General features: G+C 44.1%; 2 protein-coding genes across 2 annotated transcripts; both read left to right on the forward strand.

Moving 5' to 3' along the window:
- The first annotated feature begins 2,061 nt into the window (after positions 1 to 2,061).
- On the forward strand, positions 2,062 to 14,009 carry LOC110506458 (neuronal acetylcholine receptor subunit beta-4-like). Its single transcript, XM_021586083.3, has 6 exons — positions 2,062 to 2,474; positions 9,712 to 9,857; positions 10,751 to 10,795; positions 11,255 to 11,364; positions 11,581 to 12,643; positions 13,236 to 14,009. Exons 1-6 carry the CDS (start codon positions 2,426 to 2,428, stop codon positions 13,398 to 13,400), a joined length of 1,578 nt encoding a protein of 525 aa, XP_021441758.1. The 5' UTR covers positions 2,062 to 2,425; the 3' UTR covers positions 13,401 to 14,009.
- Positions 14,010 to 16,513: 2,504 nt separating this feature from the next.
- On the forward strand, positions 16,514 to 26,578 carry LOC110506460 (neuronal acetylcholine receptor subunit alpha-3). The gene is made up of 6 exons (XM_036964255.2): positions 16,514 to 16,841; positions 17,816 to 17,955; positions 20,866 to 20,910; positions 23,548 to 23,657; positions 24,382 to 25,633; positions 25,737 to 26,578. Exons 1-6 carry the CDS (start codon positions 16,802 to 16,804, stop codon positions 25,860 to 25,862), a joined length of 1,713 nt encoding a protein of 570 aa, XP_036820150.1. The 5' UTR covers positions 16,514 to 16,801; the 3' UTR covers positions 25,863 to 26,578.
- Positions 26,579 to 26,825: the final 247 nt, after the last annotated feature.

A 26,825-nucleotide genomic window follows, 5' to 3' on the forward strand; every position in this document is an offset into this window, starting at 1 on the left:
ACGCCCCACGCCGTTTTCACTTTATAAATAACAATCAACTCGAAATTTGGCGCTCGTGAGCGAGCGTCTTGTCCCACCTGTTTAATGCCCATAGTTGCCTATAAATAGTCAGTGAAACGCCCTTAATTAATATTCATCCATAATCACTGTGTGACAACAATGACTGCAAATCCCGACAGAAAAGCTAAAAAAAAAGAATTTATTGTACGGGCGGTTGAAGCAAGAACACTGATATTGTTTGGCGAACATTACAAATGCCAAATAGGCGTTAGAGTGGCAGCATGATGCGGACGCTGTGAATGCTGCTGGCTCAGAAGGTCGGACCCTCTCAGGGAAAAAAAGTGGTCTGACATAAAAGTGGAGGCCAAAAGGTCTTGGTAATCGGAACCCGGCTCATAAGCCACTCATCATCATTGGCCAGTAAATGTTGCTGGTCTCTGAAAATTCAGAAGGTCGGACCCTCTCAAAAATTCGCCAAATCTTCCAACAGTGCCTATGCAACGTTTATAAATGAGGCCCCATGTCATGAACGAAGGCTTGCTTATTACAGTTTTTTAGCAAGCGTCTATGACAAATCAGGACAGGACGTTTCACTGAGCAGCCAATAGGGACACAGGCTGTAAAACAGTGATCACTAAGGTCATTACAGAAAACAGTGGTAACTGGTACCTATCAGGATTATTTGTGAGGATAACAAAGGAGAGTAGCCTTTTCTGGGTGTTTGGAGTCATACCTTGTGGGATTGGTAATAATCTGAGAAAGATTTAGGGAGTCCCATTGCTTTAGGACTTGGTCAGGTGGTTTAAGCATATCCCAGTTTAGGTCACCTAGCAGGACAACTGAGCACTGAAGGTGATCCTTGGTAAAGATTGCCACTCCCCCACCTTTGGAAGATCTGTCTTGCCGAAAAAGGTTATAGCCAGAAAGGTTAACGTCGGTATTGAAAACACTCTTTCTTAACCACGTCTCAGTAATGACCAACACATCTGGATTGGAGCTGTGAACCCACACTTTCAATTGATCCATTTTAGGTAATAAGCTTCTAGTGTTAACGTGCAGAAAACTCTGGCTTTTACGAGAGCAGAAATCAGTGAAACAGATATCAGAGCACACATTAGAATTGGGGCTAGCATAAGGGTGTACATGCACATTTCCACATATCATCAACAGTAATACAATCAAGGCAACCTTAAAAAGAAAACAATACCAGGAAGTTAGATGCAGTGTGTTTGTTGTTCATTACAATGAGGACTTGCTCTCTCTGTCCGATACAGCTCCTTCATTGGGCATAATAATGAGGGGTTAAGCAGTGGGCAGATAGTAAATCTGCTGGGCTGAAATTGCTCTGCCATTGGACTGACTTGGGACCACTACTGTAAATCTGTCCCATCCAGAAACACAGGGTTGTTTATCACCCAACATATCACTGGACATTGCAAATGTCCTCATCAAACCTGTGTGACGTTACTGAATCACCCAACTCATTATACATCTGCCATGATAGCCAGAGAAGATGTGTGGCAGGAAACAAACAAGTTTAATTAGTTGTGGTTATCTGGTCAGAGCATTCAGATGTAAAAGCAACTGAACTGAGATGTCAGATTCTGTGTCAGTGTTGGATTAGAGAGTGTGTTAGGGCTTGTATAGGGAGGGAGAGAGGGATAGGGATAGGGAGGGAGAGAGGGAGGGAGCGAGAGATAAATAATCACACTCATTCATCTGATGAGGGGACAGACACTCTTCTGGTCATCTAACACAATATGGACACTAACAAAACATTTAATAAAAGGCTCCAGTATACTTGATTATCATTTAAGTGAGAAATCCTCATGTAGGGTCACTTAGATTATCATGTGACCCATATTGGTGTTTTGGCATGCATATAGTGGCCTAGATTCAACCCATGTCACTATGGTAACATATGGTCAAATTAATATAGATTTTTATAGATTTTGTTGTTGGTTAATAAATCAAGAAAACAAATCATTTTTATTGTCATAAATGTTATTGTTTATAGCCTAAGTGGTATCATAGAAACCTGCTTACAACCTATAACAGCTCATATGACTAAATATCAACACTGATGGAAGGATGGAAATAGCAATTAGTCTATCCAAGATTTGCGCTCAGGAGATCATTTTGTGTGTGAGAGCGATGCGCAACGAGTGAGGAAGGTGGAACGGTGTATGCTGGGGAAAGGGTCTCGTTTCTATCCCAACTCACCTGCAAATCTCGATCTGATACAGACACACCGTTTTCAGTAAACATTTGTTCTAACTAATGCGGGTGTCGTTATTTGTAGAGCCGGACAGGCGCACGTGTATGGAGCTTTTTAGGAGTTGGGAATGCTCGGTAAGCACGTTAGATCCTATTCTTATTAGGCTTCCTGAATGAGGACACGGATGGATATCGTGGCACTGTCAAAATGACACGGACTCTCACTCTCCTCGCTTTCCTTTTCACTTGTATAAAATGTAAGTATTTCATGTATGTGAATTTCGATTGCATTGTCAGTTCAGTTGAAAAATATTCTCTCTACAATGGGTTGTTCTTGCTGAAGTTGTTAGAATTGTACCTTCAGAAAGGAGGTTCACTTTTGTAATTCACCTACAGTGCATGTAATACACTATTTAATTTCATGTTAGCCAAGTTTCCATGAGTGATTAAACGTGTTTTTTTTTATTATCAGAGAGGAACATAGTTCAACATGTATTGATGCCTTAATTTCAACAAAATCAATTAGATACAATACTGTCAAGAGAATAACACAATATTTGTGTTACTCTTTATTAGGTTGCACATAGGAGGACAAGCAGTGAAGCACATTCACAGGCTAGTCAGCCAACCTGGCCTAAAAGCATTTCATATTATTTACATTAATCCGACACAATCCATTTAGTATGTTATGTTTGGTATGGCATGTATTCATTTGTGGATATCCGTCAACCATTTCACATGATATGTTATTAATTACAATTCGAATGATGTGTTACGAATTTGCAAAACCTACATTTGCTGTGACTACTGTTAATTTCGTGGCTAACACTAATATTAGCTAGCTGGCTAACATTAGCTGAGTTAGGGTTAAGGTTAGCTAAAATGGTTAGGGGAAGGGTTAGCAAATATGTTAAGTATTTGCAAAGTATCAAAAAGTAGTAATCAGTTGAAAAGTTGCTAATTAACTAAAATGCTAAAGTTGTTAGTTATGAGATTCGAAAATACAACCTTTGGGTTGCTAGATGTTTGCATTATATGCCCACCCACCTTTCATTTTTTGTCTTAAATAACCTTCTGTCTTATGTAACCATACCATAAGTAACATCTCATATCGAACATCTCATTCCAAAATCATGTACTTAAATATGGAGTTGGTCCCCCCTTTGCTGCTATAACAGCCTCCACTCTTCTGGGAAGGCTTTCCACTAGGTGTTGGAACATTGCTGCTATAACAGCCTCCACTCTTCTGGGAAGGCTTTCCACTAGGTGTTGGAACATTGCTGCTCTAACAGCCTCCACTCTTCTGGGAAGGCTTTCCACTAGGTGTTGGAACATTGCTGCTCTAACAGCCTCCACTCTTCTGGGAAGGCTTTCCACTAGGTGTTGGAACATTGCTGCAGGGACTTGCTTCCATTTAATATTAGTGAGGTCGGGCACTGATGTTGGGGGATTAGGCCTGGCTCGCAGTTGGCAGTCCAATTCATCCCAAATGTGTCCGATGGGGTTGAGGTCAAGGCTCTGTGCAGGCCAATCAAGTTCTTCCACACCGATCTCGACAAACCATTTCTGTATGGACCTCGCTTTGTGCACAGGGGCATTGTTATGCTGAACTGTTTATACAAAGTTGGAACCACAGAATTGTCTAGCATGTCATTGTATTCTGTAGTATTAAGATTTCCCTTCACTGGAACTAAGGGGCCCGAACCATGAAAAACAGCCCCAGAAATGATTATTCCTCCTCCACCAAACTTTACAGTTGGCACTATGCATTCAAGCAGGTAGCGTTCTCTTGGCATCCGCCAAACCCAGATTTGTCCATCGGACTACCAGATGGTGAAGTGTGATTCATCACTCCAGAGAACGCGTTTCCACTGGTGGCAAGCTTTACACCACTCCAGCCGACGCTTGGCATTGCGCATGGTGATCCTAGGCTTGTGTGTGGCTGCTCAACCATGGAAACCCATTTTATGAAGTTCCCAGCGAACAATTCTTGTACTGATGTTGTTTCCAGAGGCAGTTTGGAACTCGGTAGTGAGTGTTGCAACCGAGGAAAGGCAATTTTTACGCACTATGTGCTTCAGCACTTCGCGGCCCCGTTCTGTGATCTTGTGTGGCCTACTACTTCTTGGCTGATCCGTTGTTGCTCTTAGACGTTTCCACTTCACAATAACCACAGTTACAGTTGACCGGTGCAGCTCTAGCAGGGCAGAAATTTGACAAACTGACTTATTGCTTATTGGAAAGGTGGCATCCTATGACGGTGCCACATTGAAAGTCACTGAGCTCTTCAGTAAAGCCATTCTACTGCCAATGTTTGTCTATGGAGATTGCATGGGGGTGTGCTTCATTTTATACACCTGTCAGAATGGGTGTGGCTGAAATAGCTAAATCCACTCATTTGAAGGGGTGTCCACATACTTTTATATATACAGTGCATTCGGAAAACATTCAGACCCCTTGACTTTTTCCACATTTTGTTACGTTACAGCCTTATTCTAAAATTGATAAAATAAATACAATTCCCAGCAATCTACACACAATACTCCATAATGAGAAAGTGAAAACAGGTTTTTAGATTTTTTTTTACAAATGTATTAAAACGATAAATAACTCATTTTCATAAGTATTTTGACCCTTTGCTATGAGACTAGATATTGAGCTCAGGTGCATCCTGTTTCTATTGATCATCCTTGAGATGTTTGATTGATTTGGAGTCCACCTGTGGTAAATTAAATTGATTGTACATGATTTGGAAAGGCACACACCTGTCTATATAAGATCCCACAATTGACAGTGCATGTCAGAGCAAAAATCAAGCCATGAGGTCGAAGGAATTGCCCGTAGAGCTCCGAGACAGGATTGTGTCGAGGTACAGATCTGGGGAACGATACCAAAACATTTCTGCAGCATTGAAGGTCCTCAAGAACACAGTGGCCTCCAGAATTTTTAAATGGAACAAGTTTGGAACCACCAAGACTCTTCCTAGAGCTGGCCGCTCAGCCAAACTTTGCAATCGGGGGAGAAGGTCCGGGGGAGGTCCGGGTCTGGGAGGTGACCAAGAATCTGATGGTCACTCTGACAGAGCTCTAAAGTTCCTCCGTGGAGACGGGAGAACCTTCCAGAAGAACAACCATTTCTGCAGCACCCCACCAATCAAGCCTTTATGGCAGATTGGCCAGACGGAAGCCACTCCTCAGTAAAAGGCACATGATAGCCCACATGGAGTTTGCCAAAAGGCACCTAAAGACTCTCCGAACATGAGAAACAAGATTCTCTGGTCTTATGAAACCAAGATTGAACTCTTTGGCCTGAATGCAAAGCGTCACGTCTGGAGTAAACCTGGCACCATCCCTACGTGGTGGCAGCATCATGCTGTGGGAATGTTTTTCAGTGGCAGGGACTGGGAGACTAGTCAGGATCGAGGGAAAGATTAACAGAGCAAAGTACAGAGAGGTCCTTGATGAAAACCTGTTCCAGAGCACTCAGGACCTCAGACTGGAGCAAAGGTTCACCTTCCAACAATACAACGACCCTAAGCACAGAGCCAAGACAACGATCGAACATCTCTGGAAAGACCTGAAAATAGCTGTGCAGCAACACACCCCATCCAACCTGACAAAGCTTGACTATATTTGCATAGAAAAATGGGAGAAACTCCCCAAACACTGGTGTGCCAAGCTTGTAGCGTCTTGCCCAAGAAGACTCGATGCTGTAATCTCTGCCAAAGGTTCTTCAGCAAAGTACTGAGTAAAGGGCCAGATTTTTTGTTGTTTGTAGATTGATGAGGAAAGAAAGAATAAGGCTGTAATGTAACAAAATGTGGGAAAAGTCAAACCTATTATGTTTCAGTAGCCTTTACAATCAGTCATAAGTGCATTCTGGGTATTATTATAGAAAACATGTGTGTATTCACTGTGCTGTGGTTGGAGGAGGAGTTTGGTTAAAAGGTTTCCAACAAATGGGCATTAAATGGGCATGACTACCACAATAACACAGATGAAGGAGCTTAGACCGGCCCTTCTCAGGAAGAGAAAGTCACTGGGAAGTCACTGAGAGAGTAAAGGATCATATATCACACTTTGCCTATACAGTACACTGGCCATTTACAGCACATTCTTGCAAGTAAATTTGACAGCTGGGATAGATGCTATGTGTATCTTTTTACTTGTCCACTCTGTCTTGTTGGTACGCTGTCATAACATGTATGGCCTGAAAATAAAGCCAGGAGAACTGGCTAAAGCACACAGACCTGGCTGGTGACCAGGCTACATAGTCTGTCTGTGCTCAGCATGGAGAACCTGGCAGTAATATTCTAACCATACAGATAAATGCCACAGTGTTCTGTAATCAGTAGGACCTCTGGCATGTCTTGAGGGCCTTTACTGAAATCCAGATGACAGGATGTTTTTTGCCTGCTGTTTCTATTGGGTCAAAAGACAGGGTTATTATGCACCTCCCAATCTCGTCATAGATGTCATTTTTGAGAATGCAGTATTTTGGAGCATAGAGCAGAGTGACCTTTTTAAAAGTCAACCATTGCTGATTCAGTCACTATATCAACCCCGCTGCCCTCTGCTGCCAATCAAGATAATGTCAATGCCACACTTTTAAAGTGTTGTCATTAAAAGGCATGTACATTCAAATCAAATCAAATGTTATTTGTCACATACACCTTACCCTGAAATGCTTACTTACAAGTCCTTAACCAACAAAGCAGTTCAAGAAATGGAGTTAAGACAAAAAACAGAAAGTAACACAAGAAAATGACATAACACTAACGAGGCTATATACAGGCTATGTACCTGTACCGAGTCAATGTGCGGGGGTACAGGTTAGTCAAGGTCATTTGTACATGTAGGTAGGGATAAAGTGACTATGCATAGATAATAAACAGTGTCAATGTGAATAGCCATTTGATTAATTGTTCAGCAGTCTTATGGATTGGGTGTAGAAGCAGTTAAGGAGCCTTTTGGACCTAGACTTGGTGCTCCGGTACCACTTGCAATGCGTTAGCAGAGAGAACAGTCTATGACTTGGGTGACTGGAGTCTTTGATAATTTTTTGGTCCTTCCTCTGACACCCCTTAGTGTATAGGTCTTGGATGGCAGGAAGCTTGGCCCCAGTGATGTACTGGGCCATATGCACTACCCTCTGTAGCGCCTTACGGTCAGATGCCGAGCAGTTACCATACCAGGCAGTGATGCAACCGGCTCTCGATGGTGCAGCTGTAGAACTTTTTGAGGATCTGGGGACCCATGCCAAATCTTTTCAGTCTCCTGAGGGGTGGTGTCGTGCCCTCTTCACGACTGTCTTGGTGTGTTTGGAGCATGATAGTTCGTTGGTGATGTGGACACTAAGGAACTTGAAACTCTCGACCCGCTCCACTACAGCCCTGTCGATGTTAATGGGGGCCTGTTCTGCCCTCCTTCTCCTGTAGTCCACGATCAGCTCCTTTGTCTTGCTCACATTGAGGGAGAGGTTGTTCTCCTGGCACCACACTGCCAGGTCTCTGACCTCCCTATAGCCTGTCTCCCCTTTCAAGACCCAGTTGATACATACATACATACACGCGCGCACACACACACACACACACACACACACACACACACACACACACACACACACACACACACACACACACACACACACACACACAGTGTAATAGCCCTTCTCAGCAGGTAGTGATTACTTGTTTAAATTGCCTGCTCTCCCACTGGCCAGTGCCCTTCACCTCTGGGTAAAGAGTGTGGATATTTGACAGCAGCCTCCCAGGGCTTTGACAACATGCCATCTGTCTTGTAGAGGACCTCTGTCTTGTAGATTCCACCTGACTGATGATAGGGGAGCCATGGAAACATGCACCAGTCTATGAGGGAGTCCTGATGGACACTCAACTCTCAACTCTACATGAAGCTATACCTCGATAATTAGGATTTGTGGTAATTGCCTGGCACAAACTGGCACATGGGCCTGTCTGATAATACACTATTGGGAAGGGATCTATAGTCAAAACGTGTATCTTATTTTTAGCTATCATTATCCATAAATGTGAATCAATACTATGCATGCCAGTGTCCCTTAGCTAAAAGTAGAGGAGAGTCCGTCTGCATCACTTCTTGTTTTTATAAGAAACAATTTATTTAAAATTCCAAATTGTTTGCATAGTCAATTTACACACAGCACTGACACACACACTTACCCCACCAGACATGCCACCAGGGGCCTTTTCACAGTCCCCAAATCCATAACAAATTTATGAAAATGTACAGTATTATATAGAGCCATTATTGCATGGAACTCCCTCCCATCAAAGATTGCTCAAGTAAACAGCAAATTTGGTTTAAAAAAAACAACGCCTCTCCCCTATTTGAGCTAGATATTGTTTGTATGTACTGATATGTAGGCTATGTAACATTTGAAATGTATGTAGTTCTGTCCTTGAGCTGTTCTTGTCTATTAATGTTCAGTATTATTTCATGTTTTGTGTGGACCCCAGGAAGAGTAGCTGCTGCTATCGCAACAGCTAATGGGGATCCTAATAAAATACCAAATACCACATCATGAATCTTCAAATTAATATTTTTCAGTGCAACAGTCTTAGCAGCTATTGTAAAGATTACTTCAGGGCATGTACCATTTGACTAAGCATTTTTCTCCAAAACAATTTCTGGGCTACTCAGCTACTCTCTGCTACTGTATGACAGAGCATTACTCACTATAGAGGAGGGCTGGTGGGGGAAGAGAGGGTTGTTGGTGGAAGAGAGGGTGTTTTATCATCAACACTCCCTGTCCTTCCTCCCTCGGGGGGGGTAGGGGGGTTGACTTGCGCGTTGTTTATCAAGGAGAAGAGGGTGTGCTGGTTTGTTTCATGTGATGCTATTCCTGGCTGGAGCTCACATAAGACAAAAGGCTGATCATGTGGCTTTAGGCTCTGGCTCTGCAACATGCAGAATCATTAACAGTGCAGAAACATCTCCCCTCCCATATCCCGGATGTTATTTATTCCGCAGATAGCTCCAAGGCCCTCATATATTTTTTTACTATATATTTAACAAAGCCCAAGGCCTATCAGACATGCATTCTCCCCTGTGGGAGTTTGTCTCACACTTTAGTATGGAGTTTGTTTGGAGTGCTATTAAACACCTCCAGGTACAAGGGTATAAAAACCAGGAAGTGTCACAGTAGGTGTTTTGTTCTGCTCCTCTTTGTCCTGGGTTGGGGAGCTGAAAGACTGAAACACTGCAGAGTCGGCAACACAGTTTTCATCCAGTCCACACTGGGCCATAAAACATGCTCCATGAAACAACATAAAAAGACAGGCGTGACAGTCCAGCTATAAAACCAGTGACTAAACACAACAGATACAGCCAGTGGGTCTTTTTTTTATCACACAGTAATCTAGTTTTGTCATTGTTATAACACAATTTCAATAAAGGTAACAACTGTGACTATTTCCCGTAACTATCTCCAAATCACTGTTGACTCTATCCATAGGGGGCAGTTGTGCGGACTCAGAGGAGCGTCTGATGAACTGTCTGCTGGGAAAGGATCGCTACAACAAGCTGATCCGCCCAGCTGTGAACAGGACAGAGCGGGTTACTGTCAAACTACAGGTGTCCCTGGCCCAACTCATCAGTGTGGTGAGTCTCATGATAGCCATTCCATAGAGCCAGTTAGAGGCCCTGAGACGGAGAGGAGAGATGGGGCAGATGAGTGAGACCACAGAGGGAGAGGAGAGAGCAGAGATGAGAGAACAGAAAGGGAGAGCAGAGCTCAGAGGAGTCAGTGGCAACCATGTTAATTACTTACACACATTCTACTGAAAGGCCCTGGCCCTAATGACAGCATGGGTATAGGATGGATCTGGCAGGGCTATGCTCTCCATCTCTGTCATGTCCAGATTGAAACTTCAGCACATTGCGTTAGAAGGAGCTGTAAAAGCTGCTGCAGGAGAGGACGTTGGAGTCCCACACTGATTTACAGGGTCCCTCCCTCCCTTCCTTTCAGCCCAGGCATGGCCCAGAGAATAACAGCACGACACATACGTCCTCTGTTTATGGCCTCTTATTGTCCTCCTCTTCTTTGGTAATTGAAATTTGAATGTCCTGTAAAGTGTAATGGTATGAGAAGTGTGATATAGTTGTTTGAAAGCATTGTGCTGCTGCGTGCATTGGAGGTTTGCCCACTCTGCTGCCCACTCCTTTTTAGGGGTGTTCGTTTTACTTGCTGTTCAGAGTTGATGCAAGCGCTCTGTCGATTTATCAACAGGACCAACGGCACTCAGATGGCAGATGTGTCCCAGGCGAAGGGTGTCATTTATCTTAAGAATTGATCCCATGTGCAGGGAATTTATTCAGCATGGAAACACATCTCTCACTTTTACTCTCTTCTAAATCAAGCATGTGCACTAGCGGAATGCATGTGTCCTGGAGTCTGTACGTGTGTCTGAGTTTTGTCATTAAACATGCTTTGTGTGTCGTATAGTAAATAGTCTGTTTTTAAATGAAGCTAACACTGACATTTTCCTTTCCAGAATGAGAGAGAGCAGATTATGACCACCAATGTTTGGCTCACACAGGTAAGCGTGAAGATTATGGCCCTATCCTATTTATCATTCATTACTCAGTCTGTCCCCTCGTCCATCTCCAGCTCCAGTGTCCTTGTCACTGAACCTGAATTAAAGCAGAACCATGCCTCTGACTCAGACAATCCGGAACAGAACAGACTGATAATTGTGCCCACACCATTCACCACTTTTCATTTCAATGATAATTAAGTGTGTCATTGGGAATGATCTGGTGTTGGGAGAGGTCCTTATGTGACTGAGTGCAACAGTTAGAACAGTGAGGGTAGCCTATCAGTTAAGAGCTTTGGGCCAGTAACCGAAAGGTCGCTGGTTCGAATCCCCGAGCTGACTAGGTGAAACATCTCTCTATGTGCCCTTGAACAAGTCACTTAACCCTAATTGCTCATCTAAGTCCCTCTGGATAAGAGCGTCTGCTAAATTACTGAAATGTTAACCCCCCTGTCTCTTCAGCACTGGGATGACTACAGGCTATCATGGGACCCTTCTCAATATGATGGCATTGACAAGCTACGTATTCCTTCCAGACACATCTGGCTACCTGATATTGTGCTCTATAACAAGTAAGTAAGCATTATTCATTTTCCAAATGACGAACACATTTTCTCATGTAATTTATGGATCATGAAAATCAAATGTGTGATTGTAATACATTTTCTCATGTAATTTACGGATCATGAAAATCAAATGTGTGATTGTAATACATTTTCTCATGAAGACATAATACGTTTTTGTAATGGAGTCCTCTCCCCCTACCTCCCTCATCACTCTCTCCATAGTGCGGATGGAACCTATGAGGTAACAGTCTTCACCAATGCCATTGTCCAGTTCAACGGCAGCATCTTCTGGCTCCCTCCGGCCATCTATAAGAGTGCCTGCAAGATCGAGGTCAAGCACTTCCCCTTTGACCAGCAGAACTGCACGCTCAAGTTCCGGTCATGGACCTACGACCACACCGAGCTCGATTTGGTCCTGAAGACAGGGGTGGCCAGCATGGACGACTTCACTCCCAGTGGGGAATGGGACATCTTGGCCCTGCCGGGCAGGCGGACGGTTAACCCTCTGGATCCTACCTACGTGGACCTCACCTATGACTTCATCATCAAGAGGAAGCCGCTGTTCTACACCATCAACCTAATCATCCCCTGTGTCCTCATCACCTCTCTGGCCATCCTGGTCTTCTACCTGCCGTCTGACTGTGGGGAGAAGATGACTCTGTGTATCTCAGTCCTCCTGGCCCTCACTGTGTTCCTCCTCCTGATCTCCAAGATCGTCCCTCCCACCTCGCTGGACGTGCCTCTGATCGGGAAGTACCTAATGTTCACCATGGTGCTGGTGACCTTCTCCATCATCACCAGTGTGTGTGTGCTCAACGTGCACCACCGCTCCCCCAGCACACACACCATGCCCTCCTGGGTCAAGGTAGTGTTCCTCAACAAGCTGCCCCATCTGCTCTTCATGAGACGCCCGAAGAATAACTCTGCCCGCCAGCGGCTACGCCAGCAGAGACAACTCCGAGCTCGCAGATCCATCCTGGCGGACCTGGGCTACCCTGCCACCGCCATGTCCAAAACAGCCACCGCTGCTGCCATGTCTTCCTCCTCTGCCTCTGCCTTCTCCTCTCCGGGACACTTTTACAACAAAGTCACAGCTCCGCTGGGGTACACCCACACCTTCACAAAGGGGGAAGCCTGCTCCACCGAGTTCCTGCCCAACAGCTTCCCCTCCTCCCAGGACCTCCGCCATAGAGGCAGCCCAGACTGGGGGGGAGATGTTCAGGAGGCAGTGGACGGGGTCCGCTTCGTGGCTGATCACATGATGGGGGACGATGATAACCAGAATGTAAGTGATCCATGACGTTGTCAGTGGGGTTAGTGTTGTGAAATGAGCTGGAGTTAGAACTCAAATAAGTGTTTTTTATCCTTGGTCCTGGAGAGATGTAGTGTGTACAGCTTAGTACTTTTAACACCTGGCTCCACTAATGATCATGACCTTGATCAGCTGGACCAGTTGTGTAAGTGCTGGTCTAGGACAAAAGCCTGCACACACTGTAGTCCTCAAAGACCAGGAATGAAGAATACTGGGATGTGGGGTAGTTGAGAATACAGTCCAGTAAAATAACCCAGACTGTTGTAATAGATTGTTTTCATAAATAAATCAATGTAAAAGTGAGGTGACCAGGCTTGAAAAATGTCCACCTTCAAAAACTGCAGAGGAGAGGGGTGAAAGGGTCAGTAGCTGCTACAAGGTCTGGCTCAGTAATATTTACACTGGTGCTTTCTCTTTGTTTCTTCATCTTATATTACATTTGCATCACTTTTAAACTCATCAATCACATATTGTACTCCATACCCAATTTCTGCATGCCGCAGGTTTTACCGTATGAACATTACAACAGTAATGTGACCATACCTTGTTCTCTTTGTGTTCCCAGGTGATCGAGGACTGGAAGTATGTGGCAATGGTGGTGGACCGTATGTTCCTGTGGATCTTTATAATAGTGTGTGTGACTGGAACCCTGGGTCTCTTCCTCCAGCCTCTATTTCAGCATTCAATAGTCCCCATCCAGCAGCCCAGCTCAGACACACCCCGTACCTGAACACCCCCCAAGAAGTATGGGGGTCATACATAGAAATAAGGGTCATAGAACATCAACCAATGCCATGTGGCCTACAGCAATACAAGTCTCTGTATCTCTTTCTGTTTCTACTACCTGGTCTTAACACGGCACATCGGTACAAGGAAGAGTTGACTTTTTCCATATAGTTGAAGCAGAGATGCAAAGATGTCCTTCTAAAACCAGACTGAAAGTACAAACGTTACCCGCGTGGAGTAATAACCCAAATAATACGTCAGATATCATTTGACTCCCGATTTCTCTCCCATGTTATATCACCCTGTTGTGGAAATGTAATGGAAAAAAAATCTATAAATATATAAAAAGGTCAGTGAGTTTGATTAAATGCATTAACACCCAATAAAGTCTAAAGTGGTGGGGTACTACATGAAATGATGGCTTGGTCACATTGATAAGATGGATATTGGGCAAAATCATGTAGCACGGAACATTATGATTCAAGCTAAGGTGTTATAAAGAGGCCTCCTAACTGATACACCTGATACACCTGGTCTATAACCTGGGAATTACTGGGGATATTCCCCACAGATGTATTATTTTGATGCAATAAACAGTTCCAGTTTAAAAAAACACATTTGTACTGTTTATTTTGTTATGTCTAAGTTTCCTGATTTAACCATAAACAGAAACATAAAGGCAGTGAGCCTAATAGTGAAACAGACACACAAGACACACAGACACACAATACGTATTGTGCCATCTACTGGCCACATTTTAATGCCCACTCTGGCATCACATCCATTGATATTGCATGGACTCTCTGGCTATAGGTATCACTCTCTCCTTCGATCAATCGCCAGAACCCTGTGACTTTATGTCACATCAGCTGCTAATGACAAGGCAAAGCAGCTCTGTTCCTGACTCATTAAACATGTGAATCTCCTAACTATGATGAGATGTGATTACACTGACAGTTTAAACATCAGCCTGCCTACTGGGGAGTTTAGGAATACCGCACTGGCTTCTAGGAAATGTGCAAGCTGGGTACTTTTAACCTAATATGATGATTGATTGTACCCTTCTAACATGCTTACACCTCTCCGAAAGAGTAGCCTCTTTACTAAATGGGATCTTTATCATCTTTGTTGGTCTGTCTTGCCAATGTTTATAGTACTATACCTATGTCCTGATGTTAATCTTTCTGGTTTCTGTTTTGTCTGAATTTTGGGGGTGAAATTACAATAATAGTGTTCAAATAATTGTGAATAATGCTTTATCTATACAGCCACACTGGCATGACAATAACATAACAGCACACGTCTTCTGTTCTTTCAGCTCGATAAGCACAGATGTAACATGTTAACACAGTCCTCCGATTTTTTTACAGCAGCAGGCCATTATTGTTTTTGTCATACCTTAGGAGAGACCTTGGTAATAGGCAGGATTCGTACTCTTAATGAAAGTGGATTGATAGTTTAAAGCTGCATCCACAGTAATACGTTAAAAGGGGGCTGCAGGTTAATGGAAGTCTAGCTCCGATATGAGGTATGTGAAGGCTGCTTGTCAAGAGGGGGTTGGGGATGCCTGGCCTGGGCTTTGTGTGAGCTTTGGTGTGGTGTGAGTGCAGTTGAGAGCATCTTTCAGACTCAGTGGATGACTTCTCTTGGCACTATTATTATTTCCTTTAATGTGATTTTGCTTGAATACCTTGCACACACTGTAAAACACATTGGTGCATTGTAATTGTTTTATCATAACGCTGCTGTTTACCCTTTTTCCTGGCTTTACTTCTGTCCATTGGGACTTGAAGAACAATAGTATATTGTATCACGTACGTAAAACGTTACCAGTTACCACAAGTCGTCGATGACCGAGTGGTGCAACAGTATACCTCTGTCCATGGCGATGAACTCTTGTTTCGCGTGAATTGAAGCGGTCTCGCCTTTGAAACGCCAGATACTGTGCTTTTGCCCTCAGTTCTAACACTCACATAGTGTGCCACTTTACATTATACAACAGTCTACACCAAGTCAACCAGGTATTTTCAGCCACTTTCATACATCTGAACGAATCATTGATTCAATGTCAACAAGCCACCGTGCTTCTACACCTGCATTTGCTTGCTGTTTGGGGTTTTAGGCTGGGTTTCTGTACAGCACTTTGATATATCAGCTGATGTAAGAGCTATATAAATACATTTGATTTGAACAAGGAATTTCGTTTGAATTTGTGAACTGAATAGTCTCCTAGCCCCATCCGTATCGTCTCCTAGCCCCATCCATATAGTCTCCTAGCCCCATCCATGTAGTCTCCTAGCCCCATCCATGTAGTCTCCTAGCCCCATCCATATAGTCTCCTAGCCCCATCCATATAGTCTCCTAGCCCCATCCATGTAGTCTCCTAGCCCCATCCATATAGTCTCCTAGCCCCATCCATATAGTCTCCTAGCCCCATCCATATAGTCTCCTAGCCCCATCCATATAGTCTCCTAGCCCCATCCATATAGTCTCCTAGCCCCTCCATATAGTCTCCTAGCCCCATCCATGTAGTCTCCTAGCCCCATCCATGTAGTCTCCTAGCCCCATCCATATAGTCTCCTAGCCCCATCCATATAGTCTCCTAGCCCCATCCATGTAGTCTCCTAGCCCCATCCATATAGTCTCCTAGCCCCATCCATATAGTCTCCTAGCCCCATCCATATAGTCTCCTAGCCCCATCCATGTAGTCTCCTAGCCCCATCCATATAGTCTCCTAGCCCCATCCATATAGTCTCCTAGCCCCATCCATATAGTCTCCTAGCCCCATCCATGTAGTCTCCTAGCCCCATCCATATAGTCTCCTAGCCCCATCCATATAGTCTCCTAGCCCCATCCATGTAGTCTCCTAGCCCCATCCATATAGTCTCCTAGCCCCATCCATATAGTCTCCTAGCCCCATCCATATAGTCTCCTAGCCCCATCCATGTAGTCTCCTAGCCCCATCCATGTAGTCTCCTAGCCCCATCCATATAGTCTCCTAGCCCCACCCAAATAGAATGGAACGATGAGTTATCAATTCTGTTGAGATGATAGACTGCATTCTATAGGCCTAGGCCAGAAATCAAATACATGACGTTCGTTATTAGTGATACATACAGTATATACAAACGTCGACTGTGAAAGCAGTCTGGTGCGAGGTGACTCCAATTCCCGAAACTACCCGGCTGTGGGGGTTAAAGCGGCGACGTTATGATTGACTACCCTGTTTTCTCACCCTCCCTTTCCTGCAACCGTCCCTCAACTCGCGCGCAGTTTGCCTCCCAGCGTCTGTAGCAGTTTGTCGGCACCGCGCGCTTTCATTACTCCCACTTCCCACTTTCTCTCTTCTTTTGCCTCCGTATCCTGATAGATTGAGGATTCATTTTCTGCAATCCTTAATTAACAATGAACGCCCATTTTTTCTTCTTTTTTTCAATTTTGTCGGGTGAGTAGCGTACAGTTTAACTTGATATGAGCCATCTACTTGTTGCTTTAATGCTGTATTCAATTAATATCATACTGTATTCAATTCAAGTAATATCAGATACCGAACATAATGCTGGCCAATAATGACAATGATAAAACGGAATATTCTTGCATGGATAGCCTATACTTGGAACGCCTAGAAAGCCCACAATTAATATAAATAACATTTTATATTTTAGTTATTGGCTTATTGTTATTTTAAATAGTTTTTTAACATTTGTTTCTCGTGGATGTCATTAAGAAATAGACCGTTTAAATATCTAATTTGTGTGGTTTCCTCATGCTTTTAGTGAACCTCAAAATCTGGAGAACTGATGTTTCGTTCTTTATGGGCTATAGCCTAATACTTTCAGCAAAGACGGCAATGTTATAAACCATTCCCAGATATTTGTCGCACCTATTTTTTATTTTAAACAGTACGTGCCATTCATTGTATATGAACCGTTAATAAATGGTTGTACATTTATTTCGTTTATTGAAAAGCAAAGCATGTTGCTGACATTTGATGTCAATCTTCGGTCACTCAGATGTGTGATTTCTTTGATTCCAAGGTAGCCTACAAGGTAGCCTGTCTGAGTCAATTGTATTAGGCTACTGTATGACATCTGAACTTCAAAGAAAATAATGCCGATCTCCCTGCTTGGCAATCTAAGCGGGAAAAAACAGTCTAACTGAAACGAATAAACTAACCTACCTGTTGAATTTACTCAGGGACGAATATATAGTATATAGTTAGAAAATAGGGACAATTGAGGGAGTGTCATTGGCTAAGGAGAACACCAAATAAGTCCAAAAGATTTAGTCACTCAGGATCAGTCTACTCTACAACAAGAATACTGAAAGATGGACTTGTCCACTCCATCACCATAGGCTACAACAGGTGCAACTGATGTTGTCTGTGTCTAACCTTCCATCCCCACCTCTCTTATTCAGGAGGCTCCTGCTCTGAGGCAGAACACAGGTTGTTCTCAGTGATATTCTCCAGCTACAATCAGTACATCCGCCCAGTGGAGAATGTGTCTGACCCAGTTATCGTGCAGTTTGAGGTGTCCATGTCCCAGCTGGTCAAAGTGGTGAGTGTGTGTGTGAGCTTGTGTGAGCATGTGTGTGTGTGTGTGTGTGTGTGTGTGTGTGTGTGTGTGTGTGTGTGTGTGAGAGAGAGAAAGAGAGAGAGAGAGAGAGAGAGAGAGAGAGAAAGAGAGAGAATGTGTGTGTGTGTGCGTGTGAGAGAGAGAGAGAGGGAGAGAGAGAGACAGAAACAGAGAGAGAGAGAGAGGGAGAGAGAGACAGAAACAGAGAGAGAGAGAGAATGTGTGTGTCCGCGTGTGTCCGTGTGTGTGTGTGAGAGAGAGCGAGAGAGAGAGAGACAGAGCGAGAGAGACAGAGAGAGAGAGAGACAGAGAGAGAGAGAGAGAGAGAGACAGAGAGAGAGAGAGACAGAGATAGTTAGAGAATGTGTATGTCCTTGTGTGTGTGTGAGAGAGAGAGAGAGAGAGAGAGAGAGAGAGAGAGAGAGAGAGAGAGAGAGGGATGGCGACTGCGTCCTCAGTGCCTCTGCTGTGCTGCTATGCTGTATGTCTCCCTGGTGTTTGAGAGTTCCACTCTCGGACAGTGGAGCGTATATCACACAGTACAGACTTTGAGAGGCCAGGCTCTGACAGGGAGAAACAGATCATTCCATAAATAACGTATTGAGCACAGAGCCTCTGTGCATTCTCTTAAATGAATATGCATTGATTCTAGCCAATGTTGAGAACAGCTGTGTGTGGGTGGATGGATGGGTCTCAACTTAACTATATGTGTATGGTCTCATATGACACACCCAAGTGAAGAGTGGCATGTTCCGGGTTCTATCCAGGACACCTGAGATGTGCCCTGCTGTAAATGAGACTCTCTGGGGCTAGTGGGGGATATCAGCCTGAGCCTGGACCCAACAGAGCTTGTCAGATTGAACGGCTGAGTGGGTGTCTGATTGGTCAAGAGAAGATGGGAAATGTCAGCTCTCTGATTCCCTCACTCCTCCCATCTCTGAGCCCCTTTCGCTCAATCACTGCCACTTCACATGAGTGCCCTTGGTTTTAATGCCTGGTTTTGGCCGGGGGCTCGCTGTGAGGAGATTTGACGAGGAGAGCGGCAGCTGTTTCGCCAGCCTCAAACTGTTCCAGAGTGGATGACTTTAATTACACTTAAAAGGGGAGGGAAGAAGGGCGTCACTCACAAATGAACAGATGTATTATTATACCACAATACTGCCTGGCCCCTTATGTAACAGGGATCTTAATGTGCTGGGTATTGCCACATAAAATCCCTCAGGAACTTACTCCCTGTGTATACTTTATAACATAGATGAACAACACATTTGGGCCACTTTGTGCTACATCAGGCCTTATACAACTAGCAGTGGAATAACCTGTGTGATTAGTGTAACAGATAGAAGCTAGGTACATTCAGTTAAGGACCACTTATCCATGTCTTGTCATGATCAGTGTTTATTATGGTTCCACATTTTGAGCAGGTTCTTGTTAAATGTCGAATAAAACATGGACACCACGAGTCTATTCCATTTCAGTAAATATCCTCTGTAGAGCTTTCTTTTGGAGGAACTGGGCTCCAATCCAGAACCTCTCTTTTCTGAACATGACACATGACACATATTTCCCTGACCTCAGCCCATTTAACAGCACAGAAGAGCTTCCTGTTTTTATGGATGACCATGATTTCCTCCCCACGCCTCACACTCTTCCAACCCCTCTACAACTCGGATACTTCAGCCTGCTTATAGCTGGACTATTAGCTTATTTAAAACGCCCATTCTTCCAGGTGGCTCAGACATAATCTCTCATTTAAATAATGGTTCCTCAGTCTGCCTGGAGGGACATACAGGGCTGACCTAGTTCTGCAACCCCAGAACCACCTGCACTGTATCGACCTGCAGCAGTCTTCCTCATCTTAGAGCCAACACCTGGCGTGTCTGCTGGGAGCTCATCAGGACACATGAATGGTTAATGTTATGAGCTGGGTTCTGTCTGTCTGTTGGTCTTTTGGTTTGTCTGTCTGTCGCTGTCTGTCTGGCTGTCTGGGAAAATCTAAATTGTTTTTGTTCGCCTCCTATCCTCCGTCCACAAAGGTAATTGAGGAGCGGAGGTGAGGAGAGGAAACTTGGTTGTATGAAACTTGGTTGCTTGTATGAAATGAGACTCTCCTTCTCCACTCAGGAAAATGATGTTTACAGGGGTGGAATCCATAAATAAGTGCCAAAAATGAATTAAGCTGGCTGTAGAAAACATTTTATAGATAACAATTTAAGTAGCGTATCATTTTTAAATGTGTCCATACTTTTCTCCTTGTAAAAAACAACAGCTGATTCAAAGGGTGTGTCACAGATTCTAAAACACTTCCACTCTAGCCACCAAAAGGATACTTATGAGTATCCTCGGTGAGAGGAGGATATCGAGGAGTGGAGGACACTTCTCCGTTCGCCTACTAACGAATTGACACTCTCCTCGACCACTCAATCATTTATCGGTTTCTGGGTCATGGAGGAGAGGAGGACAGAGGAGTTGAGGAAAGGACAGACTTTTGACAAATTGAGAAGCTCCCTCTCTCTTCTTCTTTCTCTATTTCTTTCTTTTTCCATACTCCCCTCTTCTTTTCCACCTGAGCTGAGACAGTGTCAGGCCCTAACCAGCACATCGTGAGTGACAGCCTGCAGACAAGGGCCTAGAGGCTGAAGCTGTCATATAGTGGGCTGGAGGACCCATGTGTTCCTCTCAGTGTAGTGTCCCCTCCCTGTGTAACTCCAGCCAGGGATAGACCCAGGACAGAACACTCTGTTCACCCTGCCATCCTGTATGGAAGATGATTGCTCCTGACAGCGTGCCCCCTTTCTAACTCTGAAATATTCCTACAGTTCATGAACCCCCGCATTTAGCCTCTGGTCAACTTGTCCTTCCTAGAGTAAATTCTTCTTTTCTTTTTCTCAGGATGAAGTTAACCAGATTATGGAGACAAACCTGTGGCTGAGACATGTAAGTATAATCTTCATCCATCTCCTACTGTATGTGTATATGAATTACTGTTTAAACAAATCACTCCACTACATCTACTTGACCTACTGGGCTCCTGAGTGGCGCAGCGGTCTAAGGCACTGCATCCCAGTGCTAGAGGTGTTACTACAGACCCTGGTTCAATCACAGGCTGTATCACAACCGGCTGTGTTTGGGAGTCCCATAGGGTGGCACACAATTGGCCCAGTGTCATCCGGGTTAGGGTTTGGCCGAGGTAGGCCGTCATTGTAAATAAGAATTTGTTCTTAACTGGCTTGCCTAGTTAAATAAAAACTAAAAACTATCATACATGATTCCTGGAGGCCATAATGATATCTTACATTATTCATCAGGAAAATGCTTTTAACACTCCGGATATTAGCCTTCTGACACAGATTTATGAGCCATAGATTTACCCTGCTATGACTGGGTTACATTTCTATCCAGAGATGATATGCAGAGATGATATGCCATGACTGGGTTACATTTCTATCCAGAGATAATATGCCATGACTGGGTTACATTTCTATCCAGAGATAATATGCCATGACTGGGTTACATTTCTATCCAGAGATAATATGCCATGACTGGGTTACATTTCTATCCAGAGATAATATGCCATGACTGGGTTACATTTCTATCCAGAGATAAAATGTCATGACTGGGTTACATTTCTATCCAGAGATGATATGCCATGACTGGGTTTACATTTCTATCCAGAGATAATATGCCATGACTGGGTTACATTTCTATCCAGAGATAATATGCCATGACTGGGTTACATTTCTATCCAGAGATAAAATGCCATGACTGGGTTACATTTCTATCCAGAGATAATATGCCATGACTGGGTTACATTTCTATCCATATGATCACATAGTGTAGGGCTACAGAGAATACAAGGGACTGTACTGTTGCATGGCTTTCTGGTTTTGTCACATGGTTGACCCCACCTGGTGCTGCTGATATTGTCGTGATACACGCTGAGATGAGCTCATTCTGAGGGAAATGAAACGGAACTGGTATCCAGATGTATAAAAATCTGAACCAAATATCCACATCTGTGCTTAACCCTCATTCATCTTATACATGACCATCTGTTTGTCAACATGCCTAGTATAAGGGACCGTGTGTATATGGTAACAACCCAGTCACATGTCAATACAGTCGAGCCAATCACAAGAGGGTTGTGAAGAACCACTTACAGTTTTTCTCAATTGCTAAAACACTATAACCCATTGGCTGAACAAAGTTCTCAGTTGCCTGGACTCATTTAGCTAATTATGCAGTCTGTTGTCAATAACTTAAACTATTTCACGTGGTAAAACATAATTTTCAGATCTCACTTAGACTTTTCAGCAAAAGTCTAAACACATTCTCATTCTCAAAACACGTTCTGCACTCTAATGCACATGTCATCCATACTGGTAAACACAAGTGGCAACAATCAAATACAAATAGAGAACATATGTCATTGATTGAACACAACCACTCAAAATTGATTTAACCTGTTTCAAATGATGTGACACAACCAATATAAGCCAGTTCAGAGAGCAAACAGGTTGTTGAAGGTGGGAAGGAGAAAGTCTGAGAATGGATACTGTAGTACAGTGCATTGTAGGCTGTATACTGTACAATGGACAAATTGTACGGCCCTGAACATTGTGATTTCCATTTATTAACAGTACTGACTGCTCAATCGATTTTGACTGGTTGCAGGTTCATATCAAGAAAGAACAAGAATTAGAGTATCACAGACAAAGGGGTACAAGGAGGTGGAAGAACAAAAAACAAAATTGCAAAGAGCAAAGCAGAGTAGTAATTTCTGATCAAATTTGAGCTACTATGATAGAACATGTTTTCGTTCATCAAAAGACAATGGCGGAAAAATATGATTTTTTTTTAGATTAAAAATGTACTTCTCCCTGAGAATTGTATGTTTTGAACAATGTGTTTTCTATTTTTCGGTGTATTGTTTACTGACTGCTTGAGAGTGTATATCATTTTGATCACTTTGTTTATGATTTGAGAGCCGTGTTTGATTTTGAACACAGGTAAAACTGTTTTGAGGCGAATGTTTCACTTTGCAAGAGGAGTCAGAGGTTATGTAAATAGTGCTTGAAGATGAGGTTTTGTGTTTAATGTTTTCAGGAAATGGAGCAAGGTTTCAGAAATTGTGTTTTAGCAATTGAGAAAAACTGTAATCGAAAAACGTGGCCATCCGTTAATTGAATGGTTAATTAGATGAAAGAGTTATGTCTTTCTCATGACCGAAGAGGGAGAATATATAAGTGACACAGTCCTACAGCACAGAGGTTGTGTCTCAATTAACGGATTAAGTGGTTCTTCACAACCCTCTTGTGATTGGCTCGACTGTATTGACATGTGACTGGGTTGTTACCATATACACACGGTCCCTTATACTAGGCATGTTGACAAACAGATGGTCATGTATAAGATGAATGAGGGTTAAGCACAGATGTGGATATTTGGTTCAAAAAACGTGGCCATCCGTTAACTGTCAATGGATCAAAAATATAGAACGTGTCATTTGAAATGTGTGTGGGTTTTATAAAAGAGTTTTATCTAATGATATGAGACAACCTACTACCTCTTCAGATCTGGAATGACTACAAACTGAGGTGGGATCCCAAAAACTTTGGAGGAGTGGAGTTCATTCGAGTGCCTTCTAGCAGGATATGGAAGCCAGATATCGTGCTGTACAATAAGTGAGTTAAACATGCAGTTGCAATAATAATATGTACCGTGCATAACTGAGTTCAAGGATTTCTTCTTTGACATTGAAATGACTGAGTAGATGATACAAAACCAGAACATGACACTCATTTCTTAAGTAAGGCCCTCATATACTGTAGATTATTTATAATGGTGTGCATGTAAAGCCTATCAGACAGTGTTATCAAATGATGGAGCCTCAGGGCTTCTTTCTGATTAATTTAGCTGAGGGACAATAGTCCGTTGTTTATATTACATCCTTTATATTACAGCCAGAGGTCCACCAAGTAATCTTCAATGACTCATCCACCCTCCTCCTTCCCTGTTGTCTCTCTGTCTATCTGTCTTTCCCTCTCTCTGTCTGCCTCTCTCTCTCTCTCTCTCTCTCTCACCCCATCTCTCTCTTTCCCCATCTCTCTCTCTCTCTCTCTCCCCATCTCTCTCTCTCCCCATCTCTCTCTCTCCCCATCTCTCTCTCTCTCACCCCATCTCTCGCTCTCTCTCTCTCTCTCTCACCCCATTTCTCTCTCTCTCACCCTCTCTCTCTCTCTCACCCCATCTCTCTCTCTCTCCCACCCCATCTCTCTCTCACCCCATCTCTCTCTCTCACCCCATCTCGCTCTCTCACCCCATCTCTCTCTCTCTCTCTCTCTCTCTCTCTCTCACCCCATCTCTCTCTCTCTGTCTCCTCACCTTCCCTCTCTCTCTGTGCCACAGTGCAGTAGGAGATTTCCAGGTGGACGATAAGACCAAGGCCCTGCTTCGCTACAATGGGGATGTGACCTGGATCCCTCCGGCCATCTTCAAGAGCTCTTGCAAGATCGACGTGACCTACTTCCCCTTCGACTACCAGAACTGCACCATGAAGTTTGGCTCCTGGACATACGACAAGGCCAAGATAGACCTAGTTCTGATTGGCTCCACCATCAACCTCCATGACTTCTGGGAGAGTGGCGAGTGGACGATCATCAATGCCCCGGGTTACAAACACGACATCAAGTACAACTGCTGTGAGGAGATCTACACAGACATCACCTACTCCCTGTACATCAGACGGCTGCCTCTCTTCTACACCATCAACATGATCATCCCCTGTCTGCTCATCTCCTTTCTCACTGTGCTGGTCTTCTACCTGCCTTCTGACTGTGGGGAGAAGATCACCCTCTGTATCTCCGTCCTCCTCTCTCTCACTGTGTTTCTCCTGGTCATTACCGAAACCATCCCGTCTACGTCGCTGGTCATCCCCCTCATCGGGGAGTACCTCCTCTTCACCATGATCTTCGTCACCCTCTCCATCGTCATCACTGTGTTCGTGCTGAACGTGCACTACCGAACGCCCAAGACCCACACCATGCCGTGCTGGGTGCGCAGCGTCTTCCTGGGGCTTCTACCCAGGGTCATGTTCATGACCCGGCCGGAGAGGGACCCTGAGAGGCTGCCTGAGCCTGGGGGGGTTGTTCAGCAGCTGATGCCCCCAGCCTCGCGGCCCTGTGTGGTCCACACAACAGGAACCCTGCAGGGGCAGCAGAAGCCCCAGGTCCTGGTCTCCACCGTGGCTGCCAGTGTGCTCCCAAGCCTGGCCCAGCGACAGCGCCTCTTCATCAGCACGGAGCTCACCAACCTCAATAACCTTAGCCTTGGTGGTGGTGGTGACTCGGTCAATGCGGGCTCCAGCTTCCTGTGTCGCGAGGGCCGCTGCAACTGCTGCTGGCGCCAGAGGTCCACCAAGCTGCCCACTGAGACGGGAGGAGGGAGTGGCGGGGTGGGGAGCATCGGGACCCACAGTGGAGGAGGGGCTGCTGGGATTGGGGGGGTCTGTGGAGGCGGTGGAAGCTCCTGCTCCAGCTCAGAGTCTTTGGATGGCAGGCTGATGACCCTGTCCCCTCACTTCTCACCGGAGGTCAGGGAGGCCATGGAAAGTGTCAAGTACATCGCCGAAAACATGAGAATACAGAATGAAGCCAAGGAGGTAAGTCGAGACGTATCACATGTACATCATTCACAATAGCTAAGAAAATATTCAAGGTCTATACTGTATCTACCATTTAGTGTCTCTGACAACTGTCTTTCAGGTCCAGGACGACTGGAAGTATGTTGCCATGGTGATCGACAGGATATTCCTCTGGGTGTTCATCTTGGTGTGTATCCTGGGGACCGCTGGGCTCTTTATCCAGCCCCTCCTATTGTTCGATATGTGACCCACTCATACACACAACAATTACACAGTGACTGAGTGTTTTAAATCATACATATACAGTCATGTTGTGGATCACCCAGTGATGCGGACCAAAGAAGCTGAGACGAACCAATTCTGTGAACGGAAGGGAACCAGATTATGGAGGAAGGCAAGCTGCTGCCAGCTGGTCCATGTCACTTCTCTGTATGTAGATACGTTTCTGATTGCTAAAGTGTGGTGTAGTAGTGATCTCTTAGTTGCTAAGGACCAGACTCTGAAACCATGTCAATGTGTAACTCTGTACTGCTGCCTACCCATTCCCTTATGTTTGCTCTGTGTAAATGACTTCATCATAGTGTGACTTGATTATGACTGGCACAAAGAAACACACTATCGTCAACAAAAGGACCATGGCTAAAGGAACATCGATTGGACCAAAGGATCCCCAACATGTACATAGCAATGACTGCTTAAAAGGGCTTTCCAGAAGTACACAAGTCTCTCAAGTCAATTTCACAGCTTATTGAATTCATATCATGTTTTCAAATGTTGAACATCGCTGAGTCATTTTGACATTGTTTATTTGTGAAATATTCACGTCTTCTATAAACTTACTGTATGTTCTTATGTACAGTATCATTCAAATCTGATTCTAATGCTCATTAAGATTTCAATGAACCACAGTGTCACATATTATAATAATCACAAACTGGTGAAAATTAAATGGCTATGATGCAGGATGGGTAACTTTATTACACCATGTGGGTAACTCTGAAAGCAACCTGAAATGCTTTTCATTGTGCTGTGAGGGGTGACACCATGTGGTTATTCTCTGCTACTACAACTGACCACAATATGATCCAGAGGTCACTACCATATGTCTGCAATCAAAGACAAGATTTTGTGTCTTCATTTTGCGTTTTTCATTTGGTTTGGCGAAGCACTCCATTTGGACAACTTTGAAAACAGCTCTCCAAAGGCTCTT

This window comes from Oncorhynchus mykiss, chromosome 26, assembly GCF_057628025.1.
Source record: "Oncorhynchus mykiss isolate SJ-2025 chromosome 26, ASM5762802v1, whole genome shotgun sequence".
Taxonomy (NCBI): domain Eukaryota; kingdom Metazoa; phylum Chordata; class Actinopteri; order Salmoniformes; family Salmonidae; genus Oncorhynchus; species Oncorhynchus mykiss.

Excerpts from the sequence above, each read along its gene's own strand:
- LOC110506460 (XM_036964255.2), top strand. The coding sequence starts at position 16,802 with ATGAACGCCCATTTTTTCTTCTTTTTTTCAATTTTGTCGG. Across the intron at positions 16,842-17,815 it reads CTTTTTTTCAATTTTGTCGG|GAGGCTCCTGCTCTGAGGCA; the intron begins GTGAGTAGCGTA and ends TCTCTTATTCAG. Across the intron at positions 20,911-23,547 it reads CAAACCTGTGGCTGAGACAT|ATCTGGAATGACTACAAACT; the intron begins GTAAGTATAATC and ends CTACCTCTTCAG.
- LOC110506458 (XM_021586083.3), top strand. The coding sequence starts at position 2,426 with ATGACACGGACTCTCACTCTCCTCGCTTTCCTTTTCACTTGTATAAAA. Across the intron at positions 2,475-9,711 it reads CCTTTTCACTTGTATAAAAT|GGGGCAGTTGTGCGGACTCA; the intron begins GTAAGTATTTCA and ends CTCTATCCATAG. Across the intron at positions 11,365-11,580 it reads GATATTGTGCTCTATAACAA|TGCGGATGGAACCTATGAGG; the intron begins GTAAGTAAGCAT and ends CTCTCTCCATAG.